The sequence below is a fragment of the Coloeus monedula genome (genome assembly GCF_965178545.1).
Source record: "Coloeus monedula genome assembly, chromosome: 3".
NCBI classification, from domain to species: domain Eukaryota; kingdom Metazoa; phylum Chordata; class Aves; order Passeriformes; family Corvidae; genus Coloeus; species Coloeus monedula.
The window spans coordinates 67,871,108-67,895,189 of NC_138783.1; the positions used below are offsets into that span (position 1 = coordinate 67,871,108).

At 41.5% G+C, this 24,082-nt stretch overlaps 1 protein-coding gene across 3 annotated transcripts in view; it reads right to left on the reverse strand.

The window, feature by feature from the left end:
- Window positions 1-10,541: 10,541 nt before the first annotated feature.
- KLF12 (KLF transcription factor 12) overlaps window positions 10,542-24,082 on the reverse strand; it is a 234,776-nt gene continuing 221,235 nt past the window's right edge. For all 3 annotated transcript variants that reach the window (XM_082278417.1, XM_082278416.1, XM_082278415.1), the window contains one exon: window positions 10,542-17,744. In XM_082278417.1, coding sequence (XP_082134543.1) covers window positions 17,563-17,744 — 182 coding nt within the window. In that variant the 3' untranslated portion in view covers window positions 10,542-17,562. The remainder of the gene's footprint in view (window positions 17,745-24,082) is intronic.

Consider the following 24,082-nt stretch of genomic DNA (forward strand, 5'->3'; position numbering starts at 1 on the left):
CCAAAGGGAAGGCTTTTGCTTTGAGCTGTGGTTCTTAATGCTCCTCAGCCCACCACTTTGTAGGAGCATCTCAACCTTGCTGCTCCTCCTCTCACTAGAGCAGTGCTAAAGAGTCAAATCATTAACAGAGGCTGAGGTCTTCTGGGAATACCCCATGAAGGTGAATTCAAGCCTGCTATAGGGCTGCCAGGCTAAGAGAATTACCTCAAGGAGGAAAGCACACTGGTGGAGACATAAACTGGAACTCACAGGGCGCATGAATCCTACCTGGTGATCCCATAAATTGAACATTGCGGGTTCTCTGATGGGCAGTGGGATGGGCTGCCCCCAGAAGCAGGGCCTTTGAATCGCTCACTGATCCCTTGACCTTGGATATCCCAAAGTTTATGATAACTGAGCTGGGCTCAGGTAACAGAGACCATCGTGCCCAGCAGCTTGAGGAAGACATCTATCCCACTAGGACATGGTCTTGTTGCTAAACCTTCCCTGCACTTCACACACATGGAGAGCCTGGTATGAAGTGTGTTGTTGTCATAATGAAATCACAGGGAATCAGATGGAAAAATGTGTGTTTGAGCATTTAAAGCTAGACTTTCAGACCACAAAACAGACTTCACAAGTAGAGGTCAAGGTGGCACCAATTAAGACAAGATTATATTTAATGGAAAGTCACCTGGATTGAATTAAGTGTATTTTCTTGGACCTAGCAGGCTGGAATCAGGATAAACAAACTTCTCCAGAATTCCTAGGTGACCTTCCAATAATTATGACCAAATCTGAGTTTCAAGTCTTCAGAGCCCCCAAATCATTTTTTATATAAGAACACACATTGCTACTCGGGAGGTCTGTTTGTTGTGATGAACAGAGCATAAAATAAATCCCTCACATGCAATACTGCAGGTGGAGGCTGCAGAGCAGTTTCTCCAACCAATAGAACTAACGGGCCTCCAGTGTAAAACACATTTTTGTAACTCCCTTTCTTCAGACCTTCTCTTTTGTGAGAAACACAGTGCCAAAATAACTTAATGACTTTGTTTTCCAGTCCATAAACTGGTTGCAGTTAAGCATACACAGTAAACCCACCAGAGTTCAAGCTTGTGCTACAGTCAAGCACTGGGGCCACCACTTGTTTTTTTTAATGATAATTTACCTCTACATGGAAACACAGAATAAGAAAATGATACATACCCTTCTCCGTTTTGTGGATTCAATCTGTGGCATCTTTTCCCCTTATGCAGACAGTATGCCCAGGAGAGTCATGGAAATTAGCTTTAATTCCTGTTTGTTTGCCAGTCTTGGCCTGCATAGTCTGCATGCCTCACATTAAGATGAACACTGGTCAACAGTTTTTCACCACAAGAGAGATTCTTTTGAAAATGTGTTGTTGGTTCGCTGAGCTCCACTGATCCAACTAAGACATTTAAACGCCTACTTAATGAGTCCATGCAGGTTTTCAGATCTCTGATGGGTGTCAATTATTTGGACCCTATGAATCCCTAGCAGCTTCTTAGTGAATGCACACTCTTGTCAACTTTCACTGTTTTCTGTTAGCAGTGAAAAGAAGAAAAGCTCAGTATTTCCAGGAAGATGCAAAGGCAGTTTCCTGAAAGTTCACCAGAAATACCTAAAATTTTTTGGTTTGAGCTAACACTGGACTAGAACATAATTTCAAATACAAAAACATTCCTTGTGGACCTCAAGTAATTTTATATATGCTTTTCAAGAATCAGCCCAACTTCCAATCTCTCAGTAAACTTGTAACACCTGTCCTAAAGAAGCAAATGCCACTCTTGCAGTATTTGCTTCACTTACTGCTGATTTGACCTTTTAAGGTCATGGTCTTGCCCACTATGATTAGAGATACTGGTGTTATACTACAAAAAGAATGGCAAGGCCTAGATTTGCACAGGAGATTAAAAAATGCTTGTTCTTTCTCTAATGAAAATGGAGGTAAATCTGATGCAATTAACGCTTGGGGTGCTTTTGTACAAGTTTTTGAAGTGTGTGTTTCTGTATTTGTTTAGTTTGAATCTTGGGGGTAAGGAACCATATTGCTACAGAGGATAAATACACCAGGATCAAGAATTCTTACAAAGCTTGCAAAGCCGCTTCTAAACACCTTTGTGTGGGATGTACAGATAAAGGTGTAAGGCAAGTATAAATGGTTATGTTTGGCTCTGATTCAGTGTTTTGTATCTTAGTGCTGCTGCCATGCTCTTTCCCCCTAACTGTGACCCCTGGGACCACTGCATAATCATACTTCACCCTCATCTCAGCCCCAGGGTTATCAATACTTTCCCTTTTCCTTTCATTCCTTTTCCTGACTTCCCATCTCACTTCAGTTGTAGTCTTGGTTCATACTACAGATGCCTGACCACCTCTTCATAATGTAGTTACTTGCCTTCCACCCTCTCCCCGCCACCCCCTGCCAGGTAGGAATTAAAGGTCACAACCTCAAATAGACCCAGCTGAATCTCTGTACCCAGCCTGCAGAAAGGCCAGAAAATCAATCTGCTTGGGGTAAGAAGTGTGGTGTAAGGCTTGCCCCCCCAGGTGGGAGCCAGTGACTGGTGTTACCTGGTGCTGCTTTCTGTGGCTGGGCATAAAGCAGTAATGTTTGCAGAAGGATACTGCTAAAGCCCAAACTCTGCATCCTGTGCTCCTTCCACATAGGAGAGCACCATCTCAGACTCCAGATACCATAGAGAAAAAAGTACTTGGTGTCACAGAATCATAGAACTAAACATAGGTTTAGGTTGGAAGGGACCTCACAGATCATCTAGTTCCAAGCCCCCTGCCATGGGCAGGGACACCTTTCACTAGACCACATTAATCAAAGTCCCATCCAACCCAGCCTTGAGCACTTCCAGCGACGGGGCATCCACAACTTCTCTGGGAAACCTGTTCCAGTGCCTCACCACCCTCACAGTAAAAAACTTCTTCCTAATATCTCAACTAAATCTACTCTCTTTCAGTTGAAAGCCATTACCTTTTGTGATATCACTTGGTAAAAAGTCCCTCCCCAACTTGTAAGCCCGAAAGGTACTGCAAGACTGCTATAGGGTCTCCCTGAAGCCTTCTCTTCTCCAGCTATCGAGGAGATATATTCCCTCATATATTTATTAGGCCATTCCTGACTCCTATAGTGAGGTGTCACCTTCCATTGTGTCTTTGATAAGTGGCTATTGATCTACTGGGTATCACCACCACTCCTGCTAGTTACAGCCAGTGAACTAACATTTGGTCACTACTTCTCTGAGTTGAATTCAAGCATGAAATTGCTATCAATGCCATCCTTACTTCCTACCAAAACCCTTCCTGCTAGGATAGTCAAGGAAAATATTTTAAGCCCTGAAAGCTCCTTAAAGTTTATGGGTACATGGCCATCCATGTGAATCAAACTAAAGCTGACAATCCCGAAGGGCCACATTAGTTTTCCCACAAAAATACATGAATGTAGCACTTCTGTCCCACACTTGGCAGGTTATTCATTTATTTTAATTTTCATCAACCGTGACTGAGTTACATTCATCTTCCCAGATGTTGTTAGTGATGAAAGCTGAAGGAACAAGTCTTTTCTGATGTTGATGTACTGTGTGCCAAACCTCATCTTGAGCCCCTGGCTCCTGCTGTACTTTTTTTGTGTCTGTACTGCTGCCTCGTGATAAATGAAACTTGCAGAATCACACGTACTGTGGTACAGGAACAAGCATCTTGTCTGGGGAGTGGTCAGTGCCGGAGGCTAAAAGCTTGGGTTGTGTGTACATCTGCGGAGGCTCGTGTAATAACTACAGTAAAGTTATTATAACTAAAGCAAAGGTGCTGAGGCTTTGATTACAAATGTCAAACAAAATGGGAAACAAAGCAAGGCTGAGGAAGGAAAAAGGCCTCGGCCCTGTGCTCTCCTCCCCCCACCTCATCACAACAAGCAGCTTTTCTGCCTTTGTTTTATTAGCTCCAAAAGCCTTTGCAGTCTTGTCTTCTTGGCACACTTATAAAGTCCTGGGAAGCTCAGAGTTTTCTCTCAGTTACACTGAAAAGCCACAGATGGTCTAAATGATGGTTTGTAAATAAATGAATAATCAGAACCAAAAAAGCTCTGCAGAAACCCTCTACCAGCCTTTTCTAATTTTTTACAAAACGCCTCAGAAACAGATTGCATACTTCACCAGCAGACTGAAACAGCCATGTTACCAATTTGTGCAGATGGAGATCAATTTCATCTCAGCTAATTCAGGGTTTTCAATTTCCACGAAGCTCCTTCCTGCTGGAAGCAGCGAAGTACCAGACCTCAGTTTGCTTGATGAGAGACGGGCACCAAAGGAGCAGCTCCCATTTCCTGCTCACAATCCCTTACCTGCAGACCCATCCACCAGCCTGGATGTGAGACAAGTCCCCCAGCACAGCTGAGGCTAAACCTCTGCTTTCATGGCCGTGCTGTCCCCTGGGGCTCTGCCTCTGTCCACACCTGGGTACTGAGGTGATGGTGCTGTGTGCAGGACTCTGGGCTGTCCAGGTGACCTTGGACCCCTCTATCATGGGGGAGGTCACAATGTCTCCTATGGGATGCTCTTTGCAGTCCAGGCTTGGTCTGAACCCCTGCTGCCAGTGGGGGAGATGAGAACAGGCCAGGTCTGGGGGCACGTGGGGCTTTAGAGAGCCCTTTGAAGCACCAGCTCCAGTGTGGGGGTCAGGCATAGAAAGAGTCTGAGCATTCATCTCCTCCCTTGACCTTTTACAGAATCATAAAATGGTTTGGGTAGGAAAGGACCTTAAAGATCATCTTGTTCCCATCGTCCTGCCATGAGCAGGGGCACCTTCCACTAGGCCAAAGCCCCATCCAACCTGGCCTATAACACTTCCAGGGATGTGGCACCCACTTCACCTCTAACATCCCAAAGTAAAGGGCTTTAAAACTACTGCTCAGCTGTTGCATACCTACGTGGACACCTGGCTCCTAAATACATTCCCAGTAGTGCTCCTTCTGCCCCAACAACCTTTAGAAAGAGTTAGTCAGTACATACCTACATACATGCACACAGTGCATGCATGTGTGCATGTATAAATACACAAACATGTATGTACCAAGCATATGTATGCATGTACTTGTGTGCCTATATGTGCTACCAGTCAGAACTCAGATGTCAGTGTAGGCAAAGCAGGTATTTAAGGATAAATGAGGAATTAAAGCAGATTTATCTGCTGGATAAAACGATAGCTGGGGAACAGTTGCATCCTGCTTCCCACAGCAGCCAGCCCTCTCTTTCAGCAGCACATTGCCATGAGGCTGTGGACATAGGAGAGGAAGCCATTTCCCAGGAAATCCTCTGCTGTGCCAGCCTCAGCCACGCGCAGAGAGGCTCCGTGTCATCTTGGTGATGAAGCAATTTTGCTGTTCCTCTCCCAAGTCTGCCAGCTCCTCAGAAATGGTGACACGTGGTTGCAGCAGCCAGGGCTGGATTTGCCTCTGCTGAAATGGAATGGCACAGCAGGATGGCCATGATCATCCAGGTGGAAAAGACTGACTTTTTCCACCTCAAAATCAGACACAGTGTCTTAGCTAAGCTGCCACAATGGTTATTTTATTTAAGGTATTTGCAGTAGATTCTCTTCTACATACATGACATATTCAGTGAATGTATTTAACTGTGCTTTTCCAGCCAGAGACTGCTGGATGGAGACAGAAAACTCCTTTCCAGAGCTGCAGGCTTCCTTGTTTCCATCCAGTCCCAGTGAGGGTGTTCAGCCACTGGTGCTGCCACACATGCTATGCTGCATGTGCCACATTTACGATCCACTTGATCACGGGAGAGGGAGATTTAATAACTCCTTACAAACTGCATGCCAGAGCCTCTTCAGGGCATTGCATTTCTAAGAAACACAGAGGGGAGCCCATAATAAATGTTACAAGGGGAAATACCTGCGACTGATAAGCTGAGCAGATGACAAATCACAAAAGCCTCCAGAGAACCCCTCAGGAGCAGATAACCTTGAGACGTACCTGTATATAAAGATTAAACAGCAACCCGAGCTCAGCAGAGATTTATAGCGCTTTGCAAGCGTCTTGGTTTCACTGTTTGCTTTTGCAGTAGTTTCTGGACTTTATTGTTAGTTTCTGTCTGTTAATATTCTGCATAGGCCCAAAAATACAGGTGTAGAGAAGTCACCCCAGAAAAAACAAAGAATTTATTTGAAATATTTTACAAGGAGGTTTTATAGATCAATATCCCCAGCAAATGAGAAAGATAACCAGGAAAGGGCACAGTGCACCTGTGAGCAAGGTTGTGCAAAGATACAAATGAAAACATAAAGGATAAAATATATTGACATGTTTCAGCTTGCTGGCTAAATCTGGTTATTCATTCCTTTGTAAGGGGCAGGTCTAGTTATTATGGGCTATATATTTTTGGTAAGACAAATATGTGAGGCAGTAAATGCCTTTGTGAGTACGCTTCCACAGGAAGGGTATGGCTACTGCTGCTATTTGGGGCCTCTCACCGAAAATACCGTAGCCAGTTACGGACTGGGTAAAAAACCTGAACCAGAGAGCCTGTTCTGCCTAATGGCCACAGTGACAGGCAGGGACTCCAAATGGTCAGGTGCTATTTTGAGTATCAGGAAACACTTTCTCACTGTGAGGGGGGCTGACCCCTGGCACAGGCTGCCTAGCAAGGCTGTGGAGTCTTCATCCTTGCAGATTCTCAAAAGCCATCTGGACACAATCCTGGCAACTGGCCCTTGGTGTCCCTGTTTGAGCAGGGGACTGGATCACTTGACCTCCAGAGGTCACTGCCAACCCAAACCAATCTGTGATTCTGGCATTTTTGGCTTAACTAATGAGTCACTTCAGCTTCAGTCAATTGCCTTTGAATCTGTCTATTTAAAGGGTTTAACTTTGCCTGGTTTGCAAGGATGGGAGGGTTGTTTAGGGACAGATTTCCAGTGTGCACCACAGACACTGCTGAAGAGACCGATTACATCTGTGGCAGCCTGGACCATGGCGCTGGCATCACTTTGGAAAGGATAAATACTTGGTGATCACCAACATGTGTTTCCCCTGGCCTTGCTCTTTCAACTCCCAACCAAAATCTCATGCCACTGGGTCACAGTGCAGCGAGCAGATCTTTCAGACAGACCTCTCAGAGAGGAGCTTTCCTGTTAGAGGCTGGACACGAGGACGTGTACTGTAAATCCACGGGTGAAAGTCTGCACTGCCAGAACTCTGTCTGGGAGGCGGGCAATCTCCCTGCGTTCAAGGATGATACCGATGTGATTATTTTCTGCACGTAGAGAGGGAACTGGGCTTATCTGATCTAGTAACTCAATGTGAGAAGTTGAAGGTGGTTACCAGAGGCCACTCCTTGTCATGCTCATGGAGAGCCAGACATGCCCCATAAGATGTACTTAACACAACGTGCCAACTTTTCATTCCAAGTGGACTGTTCAATAACAAAGGGGGAAAAAAGGGGGAAGGGATTAGATGACAATTGAGCAGTTGTTTGTGCAAGTGGAAGAAATAACTTTTCAGGAACCGAGCATGGGTCAGGGCAGAGGATGGTGTGGGCGTTCACTGAGGAGGTCAGACTAAACAGGCAGTGATGCATTTTATACTTATGGCACTGTTGGGAGAAAAAATGAAATTAAACACACACTGAGGAAGAACAAACAGCTTATTGTGTGGAAAGCAGAAGTGCTTTGGAAGGGCCAGTGTGACTATCTGATTTTTAAATTCATCAGCGGTTTGAGAGATGGAAGATCTGTTTTAGCACAGCTTTGGTTGAGAAACATCTCTTCATAATGCTCAAAGGTCTCCAAATCACTTTGTTTACTCGTTTCTCTGACTGTAACTGTGTAACACTACAGCTTTTACTAGATAAATGAACATATTGGTTAAAAGTAAGTGAATGGAAATTCAAGGGAAGGGAAAAATTAATTTTAAGGGGAAATTTCACCAGTAAAGGTGAAGTGCATCTCCAAGCCTCTGACTTTACATCCAGTTGTCCTAGGCTGGCTCAAACGTAAAGGAAGCTTTTTTATGGAATGGTCAGACACAAGGGAGAAGCCCACAGGCCTAAGAGTGTCCCTAGGAGCAATTGCAAATACCAACTCTCTTTAACCAGGTATGAACTTGCTATTTCCAGTGTGCCACTGCCCTCCTCCAGCAGCTGTTCCTTCATTGCAAGGGCACACAGTGAACAAACCCTCTCTCGGCCACAGCGGTACCTTACAGACGCTGCACATCAACTGCACCAGCCTCCCCACACACACGGAACGGAGAGGGGCAGAGGCAAAGAGTTCCCTTCCAAAGTACTTGGGGAACTCAGATTACATACTAACACAAAATATTTTTATATAATCCCAGGACATTTTTTTTGTTTGTACTGCTGAGCGCTATTTTAGTTGTTCCAGCTTTGCCACAAATGCACAAATTCTGTGAAAGGAGAAAGAATGTCTACTCTCTGTGATGGCTTTTAAAAAATCAGAAAAGCAAGTAAAATCCACTTCTTAAGCAAACATTCCATCAAAAAATCACTATATGTTTATAGAAAACAAAGGTTTAATTTTAAAAAGTTAGTAACTTGGTATTCCAGAAGGTTTGAGTCATCCACAGTAGTAATTAGGGGGTTTGTTCCATACAAAATGCTTTATTTAACCTTCATGCCTCCATTCAGATAATTGTACAAATGCATACATTTAAAGGTTTAAACTCTATTTCAATTCACAGCTCAATTCATAGGAAAGTTGAATACAGAAAAGCAATGCACCAACAAAATATGTCTGAGACACCATTTAAAACGATAACACTTGTTCATTTAAATCTTTGAGAATAGAGTGGAATAATCATCCTCTGACAGAATTTCATTAGGGGACTCCCTTTACATTATCATAGGGCAAAAATCACCTTTTTACAGTAAGAGGAAAAAAAGCTCTGAGTATATTTACAATACATACACTATACATAAATACAAGAACAACACTTACATAATATTAATAAACTTATAACATAGGCATTGCCTAAACACTACATAGTATATAAATGCAGAGGAAACTATTGGGAAATTAGATCTTCAGAAGTTTAATTTTTGAAGAAAAGTAATTTTTGTATTTAAAAGCTTCTGAAAAGAAGGCAAAAGAAAGACTAAAAAACTAATATGTTTGCCTGCTAGCACTGGTATTTTTATTCCTTTTAAATGTAGGAGCTCTATTGACACTACTATCTCTATGGGGTTACTGATAATGGCCCTCCTTTTGCATCTTATCTAGGAAAAAGACTGAGGTGCTGTACATACTAATTCCATTGCTGTGAAGCTTCAGTCTCAAATGAATCGCTTGGTAACCTACGGGATGTTTTTGTATTTTTACACAGGAGGATCAAATTAACACTCATTGGTACATACAACAGTAATGACCTGATTAGAAGGAACAATTTGGGGCCAAATACAATCCCATCCTTAGGTTTTCATTCAAATAACACCATAGGGGAATTTGCTTCTTCCATAAGTAACTTGGCCAAGAATGGTATTTTTCAGTATTGTTGTTTCTTACTAAACACAGCTGAAAGAACTTTCTGATTTAATGGTATTTTTGACCCCACATGTTGACAGCAGTGTCCAAATCTCTCTTTCCCTTGATGTGTATGCATGCATGTGTCTGTGTGTGGGTTGAAGGTCTTAAGACTGATGGTGCATGAAACTTAAGTAATTCATTACTATCTCTGTGTATATTCTACAAATGTGCAAATGGGAAACACAACTTTGTAAGAACAGACAAAAGGTCAAGAGAGAATATTGTGTAGGTGTTCAGAGAAGAACTTACATTACCAAGGAAGCCATGTATAGGACAATCAGGAAAGAAACCATGCAGGTTTAAGATGGAAATGCAGCAGTGAAAAAATCTGAAACCAGAAATGACAACGTGAACTCTGAATTGTGAAAAGTATTAGTTCAGCCATGAAGATTTGGCTCAAGTTGTCTTTCCAAAGCTCTTTTACATCTAGAAAGGCCTAGAAAGGGAGAGGGAGAAAAGCGGTATCTGAACCTATTTATGTATTTCATGGTTCATGCTTAAGACAATCCATCAAATCCATCACCATGCCAGACACTGAATTACTGCTTTTTAAATGCTGAGGTCACAGCACAGAGCAAGTCAATGTGTGAACCACCTCTTCTTTTGTAACTGAGAGCACCTTGGCTCACTGAAACTTCTGACTCTGAATTGGGAAAGATGTTGCAGGCCATTCATTCAATTCATTTTTTTTATCCTTATTTTTGTAATAGCTAAAATTCACATGCCCAGCTTTGCTCCTCTGGAGGATTGAAGAACTCTGTGTTGAATAATGTAAAAATTACTACAAGGGCAAATGATTTTATTTCATAATGTAAAGTCAGTGAGAATGAGCTGCTATAGAATAACGCTGCCAAAGCAAAAAACCCAAACAAATAAAACAAAAAAACCCAAAAAAGTCAAAACAAAACGAAACAGACTAACCCCTCCCCCCCACCCAAAAAAAAAAAGAAAAAAAGAAAAAAAAGAACCCTAACTCAGAACTTGCTTTTCAGAATGAAGGTAAAAAAACTGGCTCATTTTGGGATGGTGAAGACAAGGTGCCTTTTCCTACAGAAGAACTAAAACACACAGGGCTGGAATCAGCCAAACCTTCCAACATGGCAGATTTCTAAGGGCGCCCCCTCGTAGTGTTGTTGCTCCAGACCAAAGAACCAAATGTTCCTCTCCAAGAACGGCTCAGGTACTGGCTAAGAAACAAATGGTTCCTTTGTCCTTCTGGTAACACATTCCCTGGTGCTCTCCCAAAATCCCCAGCATGAGTTGTATTCTTTTATGTGCTTAATATCTGGAGCTAAACTCAGGACAACAGATTAACTATATGTATGTTCTGATGGGATTATTTCTGCCAGTGGTTAACATTTAAATTTGTTACTGAACAAGCAGCCTTGTCACATAATTAACTCATCTGCATGAATATGTAATTTTTACATGTGCGTCCCACCTCCGCTTTTTTGGGGGAGATTTTGTTTTTGCACCTGCACTTTCATCTGTGTATGAGCCTCAGTGAGACTTCAGCAGCAACCCACTGATGGTAGCAGAAGTATAGACAAAATGCAGAATTTTTGAAATACAAAATTTTGCCTGGATAAATGACAGGTACAGATTCAAAGGATGGAAAGCAATGTTCCTTGGCAAAGGCATTAAGACAACCAGTTACATTTTGATTTCCAATAAATTAATTTTTAAAAACAGAAGAAGCATGAGGGCTGGCATTACACTGCTATTTTAGGAATCCATTAGCAGTAGTTAATATTTACCAAAAAAAAATTGAGAAAAAATAAGAGTGCAAGAGTCAGAGATGGCCATTTTCTGGTAAGATCAATTAGTCTACTGATGCAAATGTTTAGGCCACTCAATATAAAAATCTCCATACTTCATTTTAGGAATACTGACTTCTTGTTTGCTATTCAAATAGTCTCTAGACTGACAGTCCCCAATTTTTCACTCATTTGTCCCCAAAAGAAAGAGAAGTGATATATTTTGTCCACTCATGAAGTCAACCAAGATGGTATTAAATACTATGAGCATTACATGATGAAGAGAAGGGAGACATAAGGTGAACTCTTGTGTTTCCAGAGTTCAAAGCAGAGGATTTTTCAAGAGAATCCCTGTTCTATCGTATTCCCTAAAAAAGCTCCATTGGGCTTATTGCTGGTTTTTGGATTGCTTCACTAGAGAATACCCTGGATACACAGGCATATCCAACATAAATTAGGAAGAAATCCACTAAAACACTGCTTTGACAACAACCTCCAATCACACCTACTGAGAATCGGTACAGCTACAAGTCATTTGTAAACTAAGATTTATTTTCTTTTTACAAATATATGACAGATGTTATCTGAGAAAATAACTAAAACCTCTAACACAGTATCTCAACATGTGAACATACAAATGGCACTTTTGTGTTTGTTTCTGTGCTGCATTATTGTTCTCCAAGTAAAATTTCATTTTCACCTTATTGTTAACAGAATCCCATTAAGTTATTGCTGTGTAAAAGTATAGGAACATCCCATCAGTTCTAATTACAGGCACTTTCAGTTTCTGTTTCACCTTTGAAAAAGATTTTAGCCTATCTCACTGAAGTGTTTGTGTATTTTAAATGTCAGAACTGTTCTGCTACAATGCATATTCTTGACATGTTACTGCATCTAGAAGACTAAACTCCCCTGGAATCAGCAAAAAGCAGCTGCCTATTTCAGCTCTGCAACCTTTAATCAAGATGTACTGTAGTCAGGGAAATACAAGAAGAAATAAAATCATATGAGTGTTTGCCATTCCTGTATCTGCAGTTCATTGTTAAATGCCAGAAGGAAAAAAAAATCACAAAACGCCAAACCTTTCATATGGTTTTCATTTTAAGTGTTTTCTTCCTTTATTCAGTCAAAGACATTGAGCGTTGACTTACTTGACACTGAAGGACTCCTCAGTATAACTTTGCTATATCACACATCATCTGCAAAACAGCAAAGAAGTGGCCACTCCATTTTGCAGAGAAAACACGCTCTGATAAAACAGAACAATTTACTTCTTGTGTTTTGTGTTTCAGCTTTGCAAGGCATTATCTTAACAGGCTTCCTGACAAAAAATGAAGGTAAGGATTGTTTAAAAATGTACTTCATTTAATCTATTTAACACCCCATGTAAAACTGTGAGTTTGAAACTACTTTTCCATTATCACATCTATTACATGATATTTTAACTGTTACAAGTATAGTAAAATATTTTCAAGTTACTTTGATTTCTAAAGATGCAGTATCCTTAGTTACATTTTTATGCCAAAAACTGGTGTATTGTGGGGAATTGAAGCCTTTTCAAGGTTCCAATGGGCATGACTTCATAAGCCTACATTACACAGCAACTGCTACGCTATAGCAAAACTGTGAAAATACAACAATTTCTTTGTGCACTTCTCCAGTCATGTATCACAGGCAAAGGCGTAACACAATAACATGAGCTGGTTTCTTAAGGTGGTATTTTCTATAACAGTATTTATTTAAAATTCTTCCTTTTCTGGTTTTTTTTTCCTAAATTTTCATTTTAAATAAACTTGTTTATTACCTGAACATGGGTAGAGACACTGCAGGGGCTTGGGAAGTGCTGGGGTTTATATACATGAGTGTAAAGGATGAGCATGGGGGAGTAGCATGGATTTACTGAACGATCTTAAGACTCGTCTGCTGTGGAAAATGCAGTTTCATAAAATGATCTTTCCAAACCCAAATTCAAACTAAAAGTAAGTGGGATATTATTAGTCATACTTTGATTTTGAGGTACCCACCTTCAATAAAGGAGAAAGAGATTTTCTTACATTAAACAGCATTTATTATCAGAAGATAAATTTATAAATGGCAACTAGAATACATTTTCAGTGTGGCTAATGGAAAACGAGACTGATGATCGCTGTTATTCCCATTATTAAAGGGGAGAAAGGCTGTCCAGCTATTTGTCCATGCTCTGCACTGCAAGTTTAGCCAAACATCAACATCACTGATGTAATTTTCAACACTGTTAATTTTGTTATACATTATTCCAGCAAATAATCACATATACAAGTCAATCTAAATCTATTTAATTAATTATGTAAGCATGAGAGAGAATAAGGAATACTGCATCTTCATCCCCAAGTAAAAACTGCTGTTGCAATGAGCCAATTTAACAGTGCTGAATATAAGGGGTGCTCAAAAAATAATGACAATTAAAAATTTTAAAAGTTCTGTATCAGAGCTGTTTGCTCATTACATTTTCCTAAAATGCTGGCTACTGAGATTTCCTGACAAATCCACTTAGAACTTTTGAAAACATATGAAATCTGACACTTCATGGCATAATTTCCTTGCAAGCTGTAATGGACAATGTCACAGCATGGTGGCCTGAATCTCTGTCTTTCTGAAAGACTGTTTGTGTCTCCCCACTGTTCAGTTAAGATGGACCTACTGCATCGTGTCAGGATGAGATCTGGTATTGCCACATGCTACACATGATGTAAGCCTTCGCCACAGCCAGGAAATGTCACAGACCTGTGGTGGGGTACCAGGATTTTTGAGGAAACTACCCTGGAGCAATTGCCCGTGGTCTTTGCACAAGCACAGAAATTTGGCAGGTCTGAATCACAGCCAGGGAAGGCAAGGACACACTGAGGATCTGGGGAAAATCAGCTCCACATTCAAAAACCCCCATCCCACCAAGTAACTTCTCTTAAAATACTTCTGAAGAGGACAAAAACCAGAAAATGACCTCATGGAGTAACTGGGATCAAAGCCTGCAGGTGCTGGTATGAACGAGAACCTCGTCAAGAACCATACTGGGTACTTGAAACCCAGTGGTGGATTACTGCTGGTTGTGCAAGTCTACAGGTAACAGCAGCATGATGAGCCCTTGCACATGTGCTGGAAAGGTTGAGGATGTACTTCCTGCCTGTGAAAAAATGTAGCACACGCTCCTTTACCTTTCGGCTTCATTCTCCTACCATTGCCACACTCCATGCCTGTGTCCCTTGGCATGAGTGCTGCTTTAACCCTCTATCCCTTTGGGTTTTTTTTTAATAAAACCAGACCCCCTTTCTGTTGCAGTGTTTCCAATGCATAAAGTAACAGGCAACCAGCTGAAAAACCAGGAATTCACACAAACCAACCTCAGCCTTGGAGACGAGCCTCTCCAGAGTCTGTCATACCTATGTTCCTCCACAGGGCATTTCAAAGCTGAATGGTAAAATTTAAGGCCTCTCTCCATTTCTCCTGTACTTTTTCTGTCTTCATTGACTACAGGGGAAGCCTGAAGAGGAACACTGATCACTCCCAGTTGCACCCTGCCTTCAAGAGTAACATCACATCCTCCTGTATGCTAACAGAATGTCCATTAAGAGCTTCTGCTCAAATAAACTTAATTTTCTATGAGAGAAAAAAATCACAGATCCCCAAAGGAATTCTGTATGCCATTGGTTCTTCAACGGAATTACTGCTATTCAAATAATTAGTTGGTAAAATATTCTTGGTCAGGAAAAAAATTTTATCAATGGAGTTCTACCTGACCTGACTTCTTTCCCTAAATGCCAACAATGACAGATGCATTTAAGGGCATGATATGGAAGTACACAAAAAACAGACCTCAGACATAATCCATGAAGCACCTCACACACAATACTTTGACAACCAGTTTTTTAAATCAACAGCAGTAATGCTGCTGGTAAAGACACAATTCTGCTGCCCTGCAATGCCTCATGGTCTATCCAGAAGCCCTGACCTGTCCCTGATTGGGAGATGGATTATAGAATGTTGTTGAATTTGGTGGAAGTAGCTCACTGACATGGTCAGTGGGAACTGATAGAGGCATTTTTCCCAGAATGACTGTGAATAATTTGTGTTGAGTTTCTCTGCTGACCACTCCGCAGTGGGAAGCCTGAGCTTTAGCAGTAGTAAGTTCTTTCAGAAAGCTGATAAACTATCCATTCTGGGGAATATTAAGGATATTTAAAACAATCAAACTCTGGGGTTGGTGAATGCTGTTATAAAGTATTATCCCAGTCATACTAATCCTCAATTAACTGCAATTGCTTTTGTATCTGTATGGGTACTCTGTGTCATTTTTTCTTAAAGGTTACCGTGATTTCAGAATCCCCCCAACATTACTAAGTTTACTTCAGGAATCTGATACTGAGACGGTCAAACATTTAAAAACGAACAAGTGGCATCACAAGTTTAATCTGTGCAATTCCTGGAACCAAATATTCATAATTAAATGCATTGCAAAAGACCTTTTCGTTTACATCTTTCATCTCTAAGCTATGAAAATCTCAACACTTAAAAAATATTGCCAAGCCTCCCCTTTGTCGAATTTAGCTGAATAGGCAGATCCTCGTGAGGAAAGAAAACAGAAAAACACTATTCTGTTTGCATGAATAACTGATGACTAAGAGTTTCTCTCTTTCCTACATAATTCAATTAATACAAATTGGTTTGCAATTATAGGGCTGTATGGGAATGATCAAGAATTTCCTTTTATTTAATCTGAAAAGGCTTGGATTGAAAATCCCAGCAGAGGCAGCCACTGGTACCCATATAAAGGGCCATTTATATCATACTAGACAGCTGGCAAAATCTTGTTATTCCCTAACTCCCAGGGAGAAATCTAATGTCTTGCAGAGCACCACTGCAGAAATATTTCTCTGTCCTACCCACAGTTCATCCCCTACCTCCTCAACAATCAGCTCTTTCCTTTATCTTTCCTGCTTTCCAGACACAAGTATTATGTTAAAGGAAATAAAAGTACTTAATTGTGGTACCTAGCAGGTCAGTGAAACCATCAAAAAGATTAACTTAAATGCTTAAATCTTACATGCTGCTTCTGCATACCCCCCACTTCTGTTGGTGTGGAGTAAATTATTGTCTCAAGAGCCATTTTATTCATTATTGCTTTTTCTCTGCAAGAGATGCAGCCGTTTCTTCTCTGTTTTGTTTTGATGATACATTCAATTCCATTTCATGAATGGCTATACCACTAACCTTGATACCAGCAAGTATCTTGATACCAGTAAAAGATCTGACTATTTCCTTGTGTTCAAATAATGGTTGTGGGAAAGAGGATACCTGCATGAAAGAAAACTGCACATTGAAAATAGGGTAGTAGTTTCTAGGTAGGCTCTTTCTATACAAATCAGAAAATGGCTCTAATAAGTCCATGGTAAAATACAGATACTTAATATGGTACTCCAGCAGAGATGCTGCTGCTCTTTGCTTATTTTACAGACTTCAACAACAACAACAACAATGAAAGAAAAGAAGGAAAAAAAAAAGATAAAAGAAAAAGGTTAAATGGCTGGTGTCCTCTAGGGCATAATGACAAATTGTGGTACGATATTAAAATGCCACCACCATTATTGCAAAAGTCTGATCAAGCAACCCTCCAGCTCTGGCAGCGGGACCTCTCCAGCAGTATCTTCTTGCCTACTCACACGCAGCTTGTCTGTAGCACAGCTCCGGTGCAGTGCTGACATCAGCCAGATGGTACTGAAAACAAGGGGAAAAGATGGCATAATACAGATCTAGTGGTCTTGCTCTCATCATCATCCTCATCATCATCATCGTCATCATCATCATCGGTTCGTGGTATCTATCCTCCAATCAGCAGTGATTTTTCAGGAACAAAATGTCTGGCAGCTGAGAAAACATACAAGCTATAAACATTTCTTGTCAAAGGATGCAGCATGTAAAATAATGCCCATTCCTGTAGCATTTCGGCTGCTATTTCCCAGGTGATTGTGATGACACTTTCAGGGGGTAGCCATGCTGAGGGGCAGACAGGGTTAACTTCAGATGGCGAGGAGAAGAGTGGCACTTCTTTTCCTGCTTTTTTTTGATTTCTGTTATTATTTCTTGTTACAGACATCAGGGAAAGCCCTGTCTGTTAACACTGTAGAGGGGGATTCAGCCCTGCTGAATTCACTGCGGGTAGTTAAGAGACCCAGCTCTTAAACTCGGCTGGAACAGGTAGCGTGTCTCAAACCAGCATGTGCCTGCGGCGGTGGAGCGCCAAGTGATCCGAGCGGGAGAAGCTGCGGTCACAGTCTGCACACTTGAATGGCTTCACTCCCGTGTGCTTGCGGTAATGCCTCGTCAGTTCGTCGGATCGAGCAAACTTCCAGGTGCAGCCTTCCCAGGTACATTTGTAGGGTTTTTCTCCTGGGAGAAACGAAAGAAAGAGGGGAGGGGAAAAACAGGTTGTGACTTTCCCCTTGTTGCTATTAATCCCCACAATCCCCTCTGCACGCTTCCCATGAACATGCACTGCCTAGGGGTTGCTTTAGGCCAAATTACACAATTATGAGGTACTGGATCTGCTGAATATAAGGAAAAAGGCCTTGAGATTTATCATTCCTCTGGCATTCACATGATTAAGAAAATCAACAGGATTAAAGCAATAATATAGATCCTACCTTGCAGGAGGGATGCGAGGATTAACATCAGGACAAAGGGCTGTGTAATTATTCTCATGATTACCATATGGGTTTGCAACCCCCATCTTGTCAGGCTACACTTTCTCCCCAGATGACCAGATTACCTGATATTTCCACAATTTACCACGGGCTGACACAGACTTTCCACTATTCTACAATGCTTATGAAGGTTTCTGATTATTTGTGTAAACAGCACTCCGGGACATTTCTTAGTAAGCTGGTAAAAATCAACTACAATTTCACAATGAAACATAAAAACTCAATCTGCAAAACCTCCTCTTTACTTGCTGCACTTACTTCAGTAAAATTAATTTTGCATAAGATGCTACTAGGAATGGTGTACAATTTTTAAATGTACTCAGCTATGGGACTTGCACAACACTGTTCATAAATACCCATTTACTTCAGTGAGCTCAGACCTGGACTAATGCAGATTTTTGGAAAATCCTACCATCTTGCTTTATATTTAAGGGTAAGAATGATGTTGTATTATGTCAGAGGACAAGGTTAATAGAGCCAAACTGGATTCTGTGCTTTCATAAAGCAAACTGTTATAAAATCCCATTTTTGCCATGCTTCTAGGCTATACTTTCTGTGACTTCTATCACCTACTCTCAGTGTCTGTAGAAATGCTCTTGGCAGTTACCTTGATCCCACAGTTCAGCATAAACCAAAACTGAGGAAAGGAAACTGTGTGAGGTCCGTATTTATCTTCCTTTTGTGCGTCTAAAATTTTACTTCCCCTTCTGAAACCGGCTAATCACAACCTGGACAATGAAACAGCATCTCTGCAACGACTGTTTCCTTTGCCAGGCACAATCATTCTTCAGTTATTTATTATCTCTTATGAATCATGAGCAGCTTGCAAGACATTATTTCAATTACATGAACCAGTGACGCAACACTTGCTTTGTCGTAGGCAGAACCTCCCTCCCTGTGTCTCTTCAAAAGTCAATAAATGCTTTGCAGAGAGCCCTCAGTTTCAAAAGAAAATTTCGAAGAGTATCATCACAAAGTTCAAACAGCCCTGAAAAATCCAGCTGAAATGGCCTCTGTAAGGAAACCGAGTGCTGTACAGACATCAGCATGACATGTCAGCGAGGTTGTCAGCAACATTTGAGCTCCTTGGGTTGGTACCTTCTGTGCACCATCTGGGCTGTGCTGCAGTTTTGATGTCAGATGGGGGTGGGAAACAGTTGCTGCGAGGAGAACCCAGCAATCAGGGCTCTGACCACAACAGTTGCACCAGCAGCAACTCAGCCTAGATAATTTCATACTCCCCAACCAAGCACAGAGCACCAAACAGTGCTCATTGCCACCGGGTGGCCACAGCGTTGGGCACCTCGAATCCAGCAGCTGCTGTGAGCTGGACAGGCAGGCACAAGCTAGATGGCAGATGGTGGGAGGCACACTCCTGCCAATGACACTGTGCTACAAATGTGCTCAAATTCACCACCAAACTGTCTTACATAGATATTCTTGCCACAAATAGTTGGTGCAGGGCACTGTAAAATATAGCAGTACCCCCATCCAACTTGGCAGGTTGATTCCAACACTCTCGTCACACCATAAGTATGTTTTCCAAGTGCAGCGCTTGTCCTGCCCATCCCTCAACACACTTTAAAACTCTCTTGTTCACCATATACTACCTTGGTTGGCTTAATTGATCACAGACACTTTCACACCACAGATATTTCTTAATCTCTGGATTCTTACTTAAAACCATCTGAGATTTTAAACATCTTCAGGGATGGAGACTCAACTACTTCACTGGACAACCAGGGTGAAGAACTTTTTTCCTAATATCCAGTCTAAACCTATCTTGGTACAACCTTGGTATAACTAGAGGCCATTTCCTTCTGTCCTATTGCTTATTACCTGGGAGAAGAGACCAACCCCCACCTTGCAACAACTTCCTTTCAGGTATTTGTAGAAATCAAAATGGTTCCCCTGACCCTCTCCTTCTCCAGGCTGAAGAACCCCACTTCCCTCAGCCATTTCTGGTAAGACTTCTGCTCCACACCCTTCACCAGTTCCATTGCCCTTCTCTGGACATACTCCAGCAGCTCAATGGCCTTTTTTTAGTGAGAAGGACAAAATTCAACACAGGATTCAAGATGTGGCCTCACCGGTGCTGAGTACAGGCGGACAATCCCTGCCCTGGTTCTGCTGGCCACACTATTGCTAATACAGGCCAGGATGTCATTGGCCTTCTCAGCCACTTGGGCACACTGATGGATCATGTTCAGCAGCTGTCAACCAGCATCCCTAGATCCTTTTCTGTTGGGCAGCTTTCCAGCCTCTCTTCCCCCAGCCTGTAGCACTGCATGGGCTTGTTGTGACTCAAGTGCAGGACTCAGCACTTGGTCTTGTTGACTATCATACCACAGGCCCATGGATCCAGCCTGTCCAGATCCATTTGCAGAGCCTTCCTACCCTCCAGCAGATCAACACTCCCCAACTTGGTGTCATCTGCAAACTTACTGAGGGTGCACTTGATCCCCTTGTCCAGATTACTAATAATAATATTAAAGATAGGAAATCCTTCCCCTTGGTACACAGAATTCCAGATCTTCCTTCCCTCGGTAGAAAACAGAACCCAATGCAGAAACAGATGGTTTGCACGAGAAATACCAGAAACAGTTTGTTCATCCATTAAAACTTTATCGCTTCAGGTAAGAAATGAAAGTCAGCTGATGGAAGGATGTGAGTGCAGATCACTCAGCTGGAGTTCCCACGGTGTTGCTTCCAGCGTCCTTCCTCAGTGAGTCCTGCCTACCCAGCCCTTTTGGAGCTATGTGAAAGAGACAAGACTGACCACATTCCTTTCAAGGTATTTACTCCACTGAAGGAGAATCACTCTTACAAGCTCAACCTAAGAGGATCTTTTATTTTTTTCAATTAAATACACACGTTTAGTATAAGAAGGAAAAAAACCAGCCAAAGTAGCCTTACTCTGAAGACATGCACTCATATGCACCTTAAAAAGGCCACTGTAAAGACAACTGTGAAAGATACGATTGTTCATTAAGGTTAATCAACATTTTATGAAAATGTAATTTTTAGGGAAAGAATAGTACTACCACTTTTCTTTTGAACAGCTACATTATCTGTGCATGCTCAAGTGCTAGAAAAAAAATGTCCTTCACATACCAACCCTTAACATTTTATTTGGTGTCATTCCAGACATGAAGACTAACTACTGAGTTTGTCAAAACCAGAAGACCCAGGAATTCAAATGATGGAGAAAGGACCATTGCTACAAGCTGAGAAGCTGGTGTCAGGTATCACACACCAGCTTTGCCTGATGAGCTTGAGCACTCATGGCTGAAATCCTCAGCGCAACCAACAGAGAGGAGCTGGGCCTCAGCAGGGCAAGGAGGAGGAAACAAAACGAGCCTGTTAACTGGAAGAACTTAACCACAGTGCATATATTTCTCTACCTATCTATCTAACTATCTATCTACATTTCAAGACTGGATTGCAGTGGAGTTGAAGTCAAACACTCAACCATTCTGACTCAGACACTTCTGTCTCTGTGTGAGCACTTGAGTTTAAGCGTTTAAGAAACTCTTTGGCTTGAAGTGTGGGCACATTTTGACTCCTCACGCACCCAGACACTCAAATTCTCGTTCAGCTCTAAGGAGCAAATGCAGGCTGTCTGGGTTTTGCTTGGGGTGGTGGAAACACAGAAATGAAGAAGTCAAAACAGTAGATAGTTTTGGGAAATTGGAAGCAAGGAGAGCTGCAGAAAGAGACTAAAAATATGTGGCAATTAGGAGGAGGAGAAAAGAAAAACCGGAGAAGAAAAAATCCTGTTTAGTTGAATATTCTGATTCAGTAAAGCTTTAAAGAATCTATCAATTTAAAAATTCAGATGCCTGAAGCTGTGAACACTTGCTGACCCTCTATTTCAGCCTTTGAGAGCTCTATTGTTTTGTCCTGAAACCTGACAAAAATATCCCAAAACACAGAGAAATTCCGATACTATTCTTCTGCTTTGTCCTGCAATATATGGATAGTGAACAGTATACCACAACAGCCATTTACATAGAACAAGTGGGACCCCGGAGCATGGAAAAGTATTTCTAGACAGCTCTCCGTAGAAAATGAGTATTTTCTATTATTTGGGGGTGTTAATTATGAATTTTTGAAGGAATGAGCCAATGCTCCAAATGGGAATAGTAATTTTTCAATCTTCTATTAACACAATATCCATTTCTAACAGCCCCCCAAACCCCTGCCTTTTGTAGTCCAGATGCCTCAATCCAAATTAGTTTAATTACTTTTACCATATTATTTTTCCTAACCTACCACGACTCCTCTCACACACGCACTTAAGAACATGGTTACAACTGCTGCTCATTAAATCCTCCAAATCCCTTCAAATATTGAATCAATAATGCTGAATAATGATCACTGTTCAGCCATTTCAAAATTTTCCACCCTTCACACAGCCCAGCATCTGTCTTCCCATATCTTTATTCAAGTACCCTGACATCTGGAAGATCATTCACCCAGGGAAGTAAATCTCTTGAACTTTTACTTTATAAACCAATGACATTCCCATATTCCTTATTAAAAAAGCTCTGTGTACCAGCACAAGACATGCCATGTAACAGATGAAGGGACCAGGGTCTGTTCTGTGCCATGCATAATTTCCCATGTGGGATGTTCTTCAGAAGTTATCCTCTGCCCATCAACTAGTTGGTATCACAGTATTTGATGGCAGATGTTTCAAAGAGAGACACCACAAAACCACCATGTAAATAGTTATGGGTTATTCTGCCAGCAGGGAAACTGTTCTGGAACTCTAGGAAACAGAGCTGGGCTTATATTCATTCCTTAGGCAAGGAACCTTATTTACTACAACTGGAGATGCCCCATGTACTTCCTGCGCACTTGCAGTTCCTTTCATTTGTGTATTATTTAAGTTTCATTTACCCAGCAGTTTAGCAGGCTCTTGGCACCCATGAGGTAACACTGTCTACTACCAGGACACAAAATATCCCAGTGCTCAAGCTGTGAACAGTTCTCTTCTTCTGGCATAAATTCCCCTCTCTTTCTGGTATTACAGATGAGTGCCATGTCCCTTCTTATTTATGTCCTCTTCAGACATCCCTATCTATCCATTTTTTCTGCATACGGTATTGTCACCCTGACTCTTGAGTCATTATGTCTCTTCTCTGCAGCTCCTTCCTGCAATGGTATGCAGCATTTTGAAATGCTGGTAACACTTTTATTCCAAATAAGAGTTAATGAGGAAATAAACATAACTGGCATTACAACTCTACCTGTTTCTGGGACTGTTCAGGGATAAAGGTTTAGCTATCTAGTCAGATTTTTTTCTATGTTTAAGCTTTCATCCCCCTGTGAAAGACAAAGTTAGAAAGCACATGAAAACAAAACCTGATGTATAGGTTTGTGTAGTAATTCCAGAGAGGACGGGGCATGGAGGAGATGACACCCCCTCATCCCACTCACAAAATACAACGGGTTTTAGTCAAATTGGCACAATTTAATAGATGGAACATGCACAGTTCTGTGCATAAAGACATCTTTATGCCCCAAGGTCCTACTGTCACTACTCTTGGAGAAGTATTCCCCACCTAAAAACTGAAGGAGGTCACAAGGATTTAGCCCGAAACAAATTGGAAGAAAATAGACAAGCCAGCAAGCATGCCTCTGCCTATGTCTGATATGCTACATTTTGTAGTCAAAGCAAACAGATCTGCAGTTTTGCAGGGTTGAGGACATCTCCTGGTGATTCCTGGTTTGGTTTCTGCTACCGGATGTTATGCAATAAATGTAATGTGTAGTATTTATGTCAGCTGTTTTCAGCTTCCATGTAAACACCAGAATTGTTCTGAAGCATATGGGACAGTCCTACTGCACCCATACTGACAGGACGCTAGGAGAAGAAATCATACATGGAAAACCACAAATAATGGCTAATTAGATTTCGCATTTCTACTAAAAATAAGACATTTCAGGCAGAAAAGAATCTTTTAACAGCAAAACCACTATCTGATAATCAACATCCTCAGGCACTCCCAGAGGAAG